The sequence below is a fragment of the Mobula hypostoma genome, chromosome 1 (genome assembly GCF_963921235.1).
Source record: "Mobula hypostoma chromosome 1, sMobHyp1.1, whole genome shotgun sequence".
In the NCBI taxonomy this organism is placed as follows: domain Eukaryota; kingdom Metazoa; phylum Chordata; class Chondrichthyes; order Myliobatiformes; family Myliobatidae; genus Mobula; species Mobula hypostoma.
Genome location: NC_086097.1, coordinates 109,159,210 through 109,172,178, shown reverse-complemented (window position 1 = coordinate 109,172,178; position 12,969 = coordinate 109,159,210). Strand labels below are relative to the sequence as shown.

At 41.6% G+C, this 12,969-nt stretch overlaps 1 protein-coding gene across 3 annotated transcripts in view; it reads right to left on the bottom strand.

Moving 5' to 3' along the window:
• pde1ca (phosphodiesterase 1C, calmodulin-dependent a) overlaps positions 1 to 12,969 on the bottom strand; it is a 292,700-nt gene that overhangs the window by 58,949 nt on the left and 220,782 nt on the right. For all 3 annotated transcript variants that reach the window (XM_063054745.1, XM_063054754.1, XM_063054738.1), the window contains exon 15: positions 11,627 to 11,914. In XM_063054745.1, the coding sequence (XP_062910815.1) occupies positions 11,627 to 11,914 (288 nt within the window). The remainder of the gene's footprint in view (positions 1 to 11,626; positions 11,915 to 12,969) is intronic.

Genomic DNA, 12,969 nt, shown 5'->3' with positions numbered 1-12,969 from the left:
TGCAAGGCTATGCGGATCGAAAGGCCGGAAGGGCCTATTCTGTGCTGTATCTCAATCGATCAATCAATAAATAAATAAGCCATGTTTCATAGGGTATCTCTGGACACTGGTTATGTTTCCAGCAGGGTTTATGTTATGGTCACATGATTGATCTTTTCCGCCCAATGACGAACTTCCCTTTTATTCCCTTAATAAGTATGCATAATTCTTTATTAACCTTCGTAGGCAATGTCAAAAAGCTTTCCATTGGTGACCGTACGATAACAATCAAATTACCTCATAACACAAGATGAAGTGCAATCATGAGTTCATCTTAAAACTTTCTGAAAATCTTGCGGCATATTGCTTTTTCTCTGATTGACACAGCTTATATCAAAGTTCGAAGTTAATTTATTATCAAGATAAGTATACATTGCCTTGAAAAAATACTCAGCTCCCAAACCCATTTCCATATTTTACTGCTTCATTTTCTAACTTAAAAATGTATTGAAGTTGGAGGATTGGAGAAGTTGGAGAAAATTGGAGGATTACCTGAATACATCCCTATCCTCTCTCTCTCCGTGTAAGGTCCAACAGTATGGTAGATTTTCAACAGATCAAATCAAAATGAAGACAAAAGAGCATTCAAAACAAGTCAGGGAAATGATAATAGAGAAGCACAAATCTGAGGAAAGGTACATGACCATCTCAAAGGTATTGAACATACCTTGGACTTCAGTGGAATCCATCACGAAAAAGTGGGAAAAAATATGAAACTATACCCACATTGCTTAAGTCAGGCTGCCCCCTCTAAACTTAGCTGCCAGAGAAGAATGGTATTTGTAAGACAGGCTACTGTGATGCCAACAGTCACTCTGAGTGAGCTGTAGAAGTCAGTGGATGCAACTGGAAATGAAATTCACAGCTCCACAATCTCTAAGGCCTTGCACAATAAGGGTATTTATGTAAGAGTGGCAAGGAAGAAGCTGACTTAAAAAAAAAGCCTGTAAGACTTTGCAAAGTGTCACTTAGAAAATACTGTAAAGAAGGTGTTGTGGTCAGATGTCACTAAAGTGGAACTTTTTGGCCTCAACACTAAGTGGTACAAGTGGTGCATATCTAATATTGCGCTTCCGTCAGTTAATACTACCCCTACCTCAAAAGCATGGTGGAGTTAGCATCATGCTATGGGGATGCTTCTCAGCAGCAGGGCCTGAAAATCTGGTCAAAATTCATGGAAAGATGAATCTTGATAAATACAGAATTCCTGAATAAAAACCTGCTAGCCTCTGCCAGAAAGCTTAAACTAGGGAGGAAGTTAGTCTTTCAGTAGGACAACGACCAAAGCACACTGCCAGAGCAACCATGGAGTGGCTTCAAATGAAGAAAATCGATGTCCTTCAGTGGCCCAGAGTCCTGACCTTAACCCGATCGAATATCTCTGGTAAGAGTGCTGTCCACCACCACTCCCCAACTAACCCGGCATAGTTTGAGCAATTTTACAAGAAACATAGAAAATAGGTGCAGGAGTAGGCCATTTGGCCCTTCGAGCCTGCACCGCCATTTATTATGATCATGGCCGATCATCCAACTCAGAACCCCGCCCCAGCCTTCCCTCCATACCCCCTGATCCCCGTAGCCACAAGGGCCATATCTAACTCCCTCTTAAATATAGCCAATGAACTGGCCTCAACTGTTTCCTGTGGCAGAGAATTCCACAGATTCACCACTCTCTGTGTGAAGAAGTTTTTCCTAATCTTGGTCCTAAAAGGCTTCCCCTTTATCCTCAAACTGTGGCCCCTTGTTCTGGACTTCCCCAACATCGGGAACAATCTTCCTGCATCTAGCCTGTCCAATCCCTTTAGGATTTTATACGTTTCAATCAGATCCCCCCTCAATCTTCTAAGTTCCAACGAGTATTGGAATTCTAATCCCAGTTCATCCAGTCTTTCTTCATATGAAAGTCCTGCCATCCCAGGAATGGACAAATCTTGATTCATCATGTTATGCAAAGCTAATAAAAAGATGACTGGTTAGAACAGCTGCAAGAGGTGGTACAACTAAATACTGAGCAAAGGGGGATGAATACTTTTGAACTGCTTTTGAATGTAATTGCTAAATTGAATATTTAGCTTTTGATGCTTTACAATTTTCCCTGTTTTTGGCAGTGCACCTTGTAGCTGTGCTCATTGGTGGTATATGATGTGTTCTACTTCTGAAACTAAATTGCTCTGTTACTTAATGATAAATTAATATATAGTTATATTGCACGGTCTGCAATGTGATCTCATTTGATAAATAATCTGGAGTTGGACACTTCTCTCTAACTTGTCGAGTTGCTTGTCGATGACATGTGAGATAATCAGCGGGATTTAATTTCATAGCTGACATGTGGCTCAATCAGAATTCTGGACTTTAAGCATCCTGTACCTGATGTAAGTGGACATTCAATTTCTAGGACTGCTAGAGCGATTCACTGGCAGTTTAAGGTCATTTACAGATAGATCATAAAACTGCAAGATACAAGAGCAACATTACATCATTTAGCCTATCGAATCTGCTTTGCCATTCTATCATGGCTGATTTATGATCCCTCTCAACCCCATTCTCCTGTCTTCTCCCCGTAACCTTTGATGGTCTGACAAATGAAGAAGTTATCAAGCTCCACTTTAAATATTTCTTGGCCTCCACAACTGTCTGTAGAAATGAATTCCACAGATTCACCACCATCAGGCTAAATAAATTCTTCCTTATCTCTGTTCTAAATGGACATCCTTCTATTCTGAGACTGTGCCCTCTGGTCCTAGACTCCCGCACTATAGGAAACATCCTCTTCATATCCATTCTGTCTAGACCTTTCAACATTCAAGTTACTGCTGTACACGTACAGATAAATTTTGTATCTCCAGCCTGACAAGAAAATGAAGGAAAGTTGGCTCACTGATTTTCAGAACAAGCAGTCAGTCAAGATCTTTTCTGTTGAATTACAGTATGAATAAGAAACTGAATTCTGTATCAGGTTGGGAATGAAGTGTGGTTGTTTGGTTAACATATTACTGCTCCACAGAACATCATAATCTTTATTTACTTCAAAATATTTTCAATGTTTGTTTCCTTGAACAGATTTGATTGACTTATTTTAGATATGAGATTGTATTGCTTTAAGTTCTTCCTCCACAAGGTGCAATATTGTCCTCTGTTACTATTCAGCAGTGGTTGATAGGTAGAGTATTTCTTTATTTGTTGTTCACACAAAGAAAGAAGTACTCAGCTCATTTTAATTTGGATAGCACCAGTTCTCTGCCTGCAGTCTCATTTTGCTACATTTTATTCTAAATTTAAATTATGATACTCCACTCAAGAAAGTGGAGGGATGAGTTAGTAAATTTTCTGATGACACAAAGGTTGGGAATGTTGTGGATAGTGTGGAGGGCTGTCAGAGATTACAGTGAGACATTGATAGGACGCAAAACTAGGCTGAGAAGTGGCAGATGGAGTTCAACCCAGATAAGTGTGAGGTAGTTCATTTTGGTAGGTCAAATATGATGGCAGAATATAGTATTAATGGTTAGACTCTTGGCAGTGCGGAGGACCAGAGGGATCTTGGGGTCCAAGTCCATAGGACACTCAAAGCCGCTGCACGGGTTGACTCTGTGGTTAAGAAGGCATACGGTGTATCGGCCTTCATCAACCATGGGATTGAGTTTAGGAGCCGAGAGGTAATGTTGCCGCTATACAAGATCCTGGTCAGACCCCACTTGGAGTACTGTGCTCAGTTCTGGTCGCCTCACTACAGAAAGGATATGGAAACCATAGAAAGTGTGCAGAGGAGATTTTGCCTGGATTGGGGAGCATGCCTTATGAGAATAGGTTGAGTGAACTCAGCCTTTTCTCCTTGGAGTGACAGAGGATGAGAGGTGACCTGATAGAGGTGTATAAGATGACAAGAGGCATTGATTGTGTGGATAGTCAAAGGCTGTTTCACAGGACTGAAATGGCTAGCATGAGAGGGCATAGCTGTAAGGTACTTGGAAGTAGATACAGAGGAGATGTCAGGGGTAAGTTTTTTTATGCAGAGAGTGGTGAGTGCGTGGAATGGGCTGCCAGCGACGGTGGTGGAGGAGGATACGATAGGATCTTTTAAGAGACTCCTGGATAGGTACATGGAGCTTAGAAACATAGAGGGCTATGGGTAACCCTAGGTAATTTCTAAGGTAAGGACATGTTCGGCACAGCTTTGTGGGTGGAAGGGCCTGTATTGTGCTGTAGGGTTGCTATGTTTCTAAGTTGCCTGTGGTCTTGAGCCTTCTGAAAAGTGATCTGTCCAGATTCTTCCTGCCGGCAAAGACTTATAAAACTGCTCCCTATTATGGTAAATGAGAATTGTACCCTTCCTGGGAAAGGACTACAGTGGAGACACAAGAACTGCCAATGCTGGGATGTGGGGCAACACACAAAAGAGCTGGAGGAACTCAAAGGGTCATGAGGCATCTGTGGAGGAAAAAAGGTGGAGATCCTTCATTTAGTCTAGAAGGACTGAAGTGGAATGTGATTTGAATCCAGTCCTCATTCCACAGCACTGTAAGGGAAGAGTTTGCTCAATAGTTTGCTTAGCTAATAGGTCTACAGCAGATACAATCACTCTGGCTCTCTCTTTACTTGGCCTTGGATCACCTGGCTGGTAGCCATAATTAAGTCAGGCTGCTGTTTGCTGATTACCGCTAAGCATTCAACACCATCATACCCTCAGTATTAATCAACAAGCTTCAAAACCTCTGTACCTCCTTCTGCAACTGGATCTTTGACTGGAGAGTCACAGTCAGTGCAGATCGGAAACAACATCTCCTCCTCGCTGATAATCAGCTCTGGCGCACCTCAAGAATGCTTGCTCAGCCCACTATTTTACTCTCCCTACAACCACAACTGTTTGGCTAGACACAGCTCAAATGCCATCAATACATTTGATGATGACACAACAGATACTCAGTCTGTTGTCCACATGCTTTTTGCCTTTTGTTGGCAGAATTTCAGATGGTGATGAGTGGTGATAGAGATAGGAGCAAGTGATAGGAGCGAGATAGATTGGCTGGTTGAATGGCATTGCAACAACAACCTTGCACTCAACGTCAGTAAGACCAAGGAATTGATTGTGGACTTCAGGAAGGGGAAGTCGAGAGAACACATAACCAGTCTTCATCAAGGGATGAGCAGTGCCAAGGGTGAGCACTTTCAAGCTCCTGGGTGTCCACATCTCTGAGGATCTATCCTGGGCCTAACATATTGATGCGATTACAAAGAAGGCAGAACAGCGGTTATATTTCATTAGGAGTTTGAGGAGATTTGGTATGTCACCAAAGACACTCAAATTTCTACAGATGCATCATGAAAAGCATTTTAACTGGTTGCATCACCGTCTGGTGTAGGACGGAGGGGCCACCGCAGAGGATCAGAAAAGGCCGCAGAAAATTGCAAGCTCAGCCAGCTCCATCATGGCACTAGCCTCCCAACATCAAGGATATCTTCAGAAGGCAGCATCCATCTTTAAGGACCGCCAGCACTTGGGTAATGCTTTCTTCCCATTGTTATCATCAAAGAGGAGGTACAGGAGCCTGGAGACACACTCAACATTTCAGGAACAGCTTCTTCCCCTCGGCCATCAGATTTCTGAAAGGACATTGAACCCATGTACACTATCTCACTTTTTTCTTGCTTTTCTCTTTTTTTGCACTATTTAATGTTTTAAAATATATTTCTTATTGTCATTTATAGTTTTTTATTATGTATTACAGTGTAGTGCTGCTGCAAAACAACAAATTTCATGACATATGCCAGTGATATTAAATCTGATTTTGATAGTAGAAATGCAGACTAAAGACCTCTGTCCTCTGTTCTACTCATGGAAGTGATCCAAAGGAAAATGTAAGGAAAAATCTCTGCCGTTCAGTTGATATTTGTGCATGTCCTGAAGTTTAGTGTACATGGTTTCCCCGGCAGTGAAATTGCTGGTTTCTGTGTGATAGCAATCACTAGCATACCAATTCACTAACCCTAATTATTATACCCTGTATGATGCAAGGCGAGCCAACCCCACCTCTCATGTGGTTTTCCTTAGGTATTAGATCACTTGCAAAAAGAAATGATACCGTTTTTTTTTTAGAAAACTCATGATCAACTCTATTAGTTTTCCCCGATTGAGGCGCCAAGCAAGTTTGAAGTTGACGGGTACGAAAGTGGAGGATGGGGATTGGGGGAATGTTCGGCGCCATCTACTTGTGTGTGACTTGTCTTCCTCTCCCTCTCACTAGTTGCTTTCGGAGGAAAGTCCAGTAATGTTGATCATGGTTAGTGGAGCAAATGAAATGTCATAGTTACTCAGTGTCTAGAAATTGAAGTGCCAAAGTTTTCATAGGGTCATAGTGTACAGAAATAGGCCCAAGTGAGTACTGACGAGTGAGTATTCATTGAAAATTCATAAGTCTAATCCTATTTTATCCTTCCTGTGACAGCCAAAGTAACACAAACAAAATGCTGGAGGAACTCAGCAGGTCAAGTAGCATCTATGGAAATGAATAAACAGTTGACTTTTCAGGCCAAGATCCTTCTTCAGGACAGGCAGTACTGTTCTTTAATTTAAGAAGGACATAGGTAAGCTTGATAACTTGTGAGCCTTGTGCCAGCATAGGAAATTACTGGAGAAACTCCAAGGATTAAAGATTATATCAAATGTACATCGATACTTACATTGAAATGTTTGGTTTGCATCAATGACCAAAGCAATATGTGGATGCACTGGGGGCAGCCCACAAGTGTTGTCATGTTTCTGGCACCAAAATAACGTGCCCACAACTTACTAGCTCTAAGCTGTATGTCTTTGGAATGTGGGAGGAAACCCATTCAGTCATGGGGAGAACATACAAATGCCTTACTAGAGGCCAAAGGTTTAAGGTAAGAGCAAGGGGATATAAAAGGGGTCTAAGGCATATGTTTTTTTTGCACAGAGATGATTGATATCTGTAACACACTGTAAGAGGAAGAGCTGGGATCAGATACAAAACAACACCCACAAAATGCTGGACGTACTCAGCAGGTCAGGCAGCATCTATGGAAATGAATAAACAGTCGATATTTCGGGCCAAGACCCTTCTTCAGGACTGAGAAGGAAGGGAGATGACACCAAAATAAAAAGGTGGGTGGAAGGGAAGGAGGATAGCTGGAAGGTGATAGGTGAAGCCAAGTGAGCGGGAAAGATAAAGGGCTGAAGAAGAAGGAATCTGATAGGAGAGGTGAGTGGACCATAGGAGAAAGGGCAGGAGAAGGGGACCGGGGGGGGGGGGATAGATAATCGGAAGAGATGAAAGGTTAGATTGGGGAATAGAGGATGGAGGGGGAGAATTTTTTTTACCGGAAGGAGAAATCGATGTTCATGCCATAAGTTGAAGGCTACCCAGACGGAATGTAATGGGTTACTCCTCCATCCTGAGTGTAACCTCATCTTGACACAAGAGGAGACCATGGACCAACATGTCAGAACAGGAGTGGGAATTGGAATTAAAATATCAGGCCGCTGGGAAATTCTGCTTGTGGCCAATGGAACAAGGTGCTCGACAAAGCACTTACTATCTTTTAGACACTTAAGCAGGTAAGGCACAGAAGTATACTGTCCTGATAAGGGCAAATGCAATTGCTGTAGATGAACAAACAGGGTTGCATGGATGTGGTGAATCGACAGGTCTATTTCTGTGCTGTATCATTGAGGATTCTATGTTCAATACAAAGGTAGCTCTACCTTGTTTGCAAGCAAATTAAAGAGGAAATTGAAAAACAAGTGGCTATTGAAAAAGGAAAAACAGTTATGAAGAGATGCATCATGCTAAAATGATCATCAAATAAAGCTACATGGATTCCAATATAGATTGAAGAAACAGCATCAGATAGGTGGAGGAGTACCAGATATCTTCAAGTAACTCGAAGAAACCAGAAGAGAAAGGATAGTGAGCAATCTTGAGGTTCATGAAACAAAAAAGCTGTGGTGCTAACAGATTTTAATTAGATTAAAAGTATGTTCATTCTAGTCATTCTCTCTTTTCAGCCTAAGAGTCAATCCAATCAATCTCAATTCCAGCTCCTCTAAGGCAAGTCAAATGGGCCTTAACAGAGTTAATAACACGGCAGTCCAGATCCAAACTGACCTCACTTTAACATTGCCATGCAAGCCACCTCCAGTCATGACACAGCTGAGGAGGTGTAACTGGTGCAAATATCTGGAATTATCATCGCCACTGACAGATCGCTAGGGAAGGAATCCAAAATCCCCACTTCCAGAATCAATAAAGCCAATCAAGCCTTCAGCTAATCTGAATAAAAGTCATCAAACCACACATTTCCCTCACCATCAAATTAAATATCTCTCAATATACAACTGAGACCCACATTGACAGTACTTGAAAGAGAATCAAAAAAAGGTTGGAGGTTCTGAAATTAAGTGTAAGATGGTGAAACCGCATCTGTGGGAGAAAACAAGTTAACATTTCTGGTTCGACACCCTTCATTGAAATCGAGTTTCTGTTGCAAAAAGAAGGTATGGGAGGATATGTAGAATAAAGAAATACTTATGTCTGAGAGTAAGTTCTGGAGTTAGAGGACTGTCTGTGAGTGTGGGTGGACAGCGGGAGGTAAGGGACTTACTTTGATGTTGTTGTGTTCTGTTGTTCTGCGATGCATTGTGGGTATGCTAGATGTGGCGACTCTTGCCCACTGCTCCAGCACATCCTTAGGCACGTTGCTTGTTAATGCAAATGACAAATTTCACTGCATCTGTCCATGTACATTTGATAAACGTGTATCTGAATCTGAGACCAAATGAATTAATGTGGTAATGAGAAGCATATTATGTCCTTTGTCTGTGTTATATAGTGGTGATGGCAGGGCTAAGGAGCATGTCCATCAAGTAAGCCTATATAAATGGAGAAAGGAAAACTAAGCCAGCCTCCCAAATGGATGGCTGGCAGAAAAGCCCAGTTTTGATACAGAAAGAGCGAGTTACCAAAGGTTGGAGAATTCCAATCTAGAATTTTTCAGTTCCCCACTCTGGCCTCTTTCCTCTTCTCTCCTGCCTATCACCACCCCTGGGTCCCCTCCTCCTTCCTTTCTTCTATAGTCCACTCTCCTTTCCTATCAGATTCCTCCTTCCCCAGCCCTTTACCTTTACTACCCACCTGGCTTCACCTATCACCCTCCAGCTATCCTCCTTCCTCTCCCTCCACCTTTTTATTCTGATGTCTTCCCCTTTCCTTTCCAGTCCTGAAGAAGGGTCTCAGCCCGAAACATTGACTGTTTGTTCACTTCCATAGATGCTGCCAGACCTGCTGAGTTCCTCCAGCATTTTGCATGTGTTGCTTTAAAGAAGACATACCGCTACAGATTCAAGACAATGGAAACTGATGGTGGGAACAATGGTCAAGTTCCACACTTAACACTCACAGCAGGTTACTCTTATAACAAATAGGATCTGGAGATGCTCAGAGTGTTAATCTGCATCTATGGAGGGCAATGGACACTTGATGTTTCAGGTCGAGGCCCTTCATCAGGATTCAATCCTGATGAACAGTGTTACCTGAATTATTGACTGTTCATTCCTTTCTACAGATATATGTACACTGAAATGTATGCAACACACATCAAAGTTGCTGGTGAACGCAGCGGGCCAGGCAGCATCTCTAGGAAGAGGTACAGTCGACGTTTCAGGCCGAGACCCTTCATCAGGACTAACTGAAGGAAAAGTTGGTAAGAGATTTGAAGGTGCGAGGGGGAGGGGGAGATCCAAAATGATAGGAGAAGACAGGAGGGGGAGGGATGGAGCCAAGACCTGGACAGGTGATTGGCAAAGGGGATATGAGAGAATCATGGGATAGGAGGCCCAGGGAGAAAGACAAAGGGGGGAGGGGAACCCAGAGGATGGGCAAGGGGTATAGTCAGAGGGACAGAGGGAGAAAAAGGAGAGTGAGAGAAAGAATGTGTGTATAAAAATAAATAACGGATGGGGTACGAGGGGGAGGTGGGGCATTAGCGGAAGTTAGAGAAGTCGATGTTCATGCCATCAGGTTCGAGGCTACCCAGACGGAATATAAGGTGTTGTTCCTCCAACCTGAGTGTGGTTTCATCTTTACAGCAGAGGAGGCTGTGGATAGACATGTCGGAATGGGAATGGGATGTGGAATTAAAATGTGTTTATTGACACTGAAATGTATAATGTAATGCATTGTGTACATTAATAACCAACCAAGAATGTGCTGGGGGCAGTCTACACATTCCAGTACTAATACAGCATGCCTACAATTCTCAGTAGAACAACACAGAACACAACCAATCAGAAAGTTCAGTACCCCTCCTTGTCCACTGGGCTGACCTTCGTCCATGGCCACTGGTCCCTGCCACAAGGTTACTTCTCCAAACCAATAGTGTTCCGTCCCCACCAAGCTCTAAGCTGATCCTATCCTTGTTGCCCCATCGTTAACAGTCCCCCAGTGGCTTGACCCTAAATTCATTTGTTCAATAAAGGCCTTTCAGTTCACAATGTGCAAGATCTAATCATATTGGTCCTTGTGGGCTAAAGAATCAGTGTACATTCAAGCATATCACCAAATGAACACACCTTATTCAATATAACATCTTTTGTTCTGATTGTGTTCTTACTTATAAAAAGTGTATATAGTTTATGTATACTTCTTTTCTTAGGAATGCTGCTTATCTGGTGCTACGTGCCACTGATGCTGCTGTAAGTAAGCTTTTCATTGCACCTGTGCATACATGGACTTGTGTAACTAACAATAAACTCAACTTTCATTTTAAATCTACAAGCCAAGGTTTTCAACCGCAGGACTTAAGGCAGAATTAGAATCCAAAAAAGCAACTGTTATCTCCACCAGACATTAATAATATATAGTCCATGCCTTCGGTTATCAAATATCTTTTGAATATTTCAGATGTGTTGTAATGAACCCATGAAGAAAGGAGGCTGACAAGATGTTAACAATATGCATTTATTTCATTTGCTGTGTCTGCCCATTCTGCCAATTTCAGCTCCTTTGTTTTCTGCAGGGTGCAAACCTCCGCACTATTTAAATGATTTGCAGATCTGTAGAACTTCCAACGTATCTCCACTATACCTGAGGCAAGTTATTAAGAAAGATTTTAATAAGGACTGGTCACACTATCTGAGATTAAAAATCAGGTCGAGTATGTCAATTGAAGTGCATCTATACAGCTTCAGATTGGAAATGAATACAGCCATCAGGTATCCACACAGCCCTAATCTTACATCAGCAACAGAACACTATCAACCTCCTCTTGAAATTATCATGTGATTGTCTCTGACTATGTTTTGAGTCTGCAACATTGTCCTGATTATACTGTCCTGTGACTGTATGTTGTCTGGATCTAGATGCCTGTAATACTGCTGTAACCATGGTTTCCACTGTATCCATACCTCTCTGTACTTATGCAAGTGGCAATAAACTTGAATCAAGTTTATTGGTTGAATGACTTTCCTGTGTTGTGTATCCCTAAGGTAAATGGGTACAGAGAGGAAGTGTCAGAAATACTGTGAAAAAGACATTTATCATGTAAATGTAATGAAGCATTGACTTACAATTCTGTATAGGCTGTGTTCTGCTTTCAGAAGTTTCTTTTTCAGCACTTTCCTCTGTTTCAGAATGGCTTTCTTCCTCGTTAGACTTGGCGTCTTTATTGGAGTTCTGAACAGGATTAATATTAGCAATATGACCTTCTGCGCGTTTTTCTTCATCACTGCCCCTTTCTTGTTCAGCTTTTTGTTCTTTATTAACATGATGTTGCTCTGTATTTTCATTCTTTGCAACTTCCTTGGACTCTTGTTCAGCCTTTTCTACAGCTTCTCTTTTTGCTTTTTCTTCAGCATCTAATTAAACAAATTAAAGTGCTGTTAGAAAATTGGTGAACTTCACATTGTCAGCAGGTCCTGGAAAACTTCAGTCTGAGTTCTATTTTGAGGGTTTTTCATTCACACTGCATAATGAATTCATTTGAAATATCATACAGAAATATCATTTTAACTCTAACAGTACATTTCCTACCAATGAATTTATGTTGTTTTTCTCTATTTTACATCTATAACTCTCCTATATATCAGTCTCTAATATTCTTTTCTGTGGGGGAGCAACATATTAAGAAAATTGGTCTCAATGAATTATTATTGAGGGCAAGTCATTTTTATGAATAAAAAAATCAGATAAAGACTGAAATTTGACATAGCAAAGTCATGCATGGGATGGGTGGGAATTTTGAATATTTCATTGCTAGGAACACAATAGATATTGTAAGCTAAATGACTCGCAAGGCTGACAATTTCTGTCTGATCATAGTGAGATGATCTTTTTGTACTTCCTCATCTGAGTTTTGGTTCCCTCATAGTGCAAAGCTCTGTCTCTTCTTTGAATATGTTAAATGGATCAGCTATCCAAAGAGCTCTGCAGAGACACAACCCTTCAAAAGAAGAAATTTCTCTGTATTGTTTTCTGATGTTTCATCCTTTACCATAACACCACACCCTCCAGTTCTAGACCTCTTGTTTACACGGCAAACACCCTTGTACTTTTTCATAATAATGCCTGAGGATTTCTTCTTCATATTCACCTGAGGCAGAGGATTTAATATCTTATCCCAGGGACAATGTTCTCTTAGTACTACAGCAGCACATCACTTAATTCTTGTATTTAGACCTATGAACTGGAAATGGAATCAACAACCTTCTCTGGGGATAAAAGTGTTAATTGAGCTCAACTGACAAATAAGCCAATGGCCATTTTCACAGGGGGCTACCGTCAGTTAAAGCAACTATGAACTGCTTCAACCTGAATTGCACCTGTTTTAAGAGAGGCAATTTATTGGGTGGAGATACATTTCGACCAAAGGAGGTGTAAGGTGCTCCTTCCCTCCGTTAGCCCGCAGGTCACC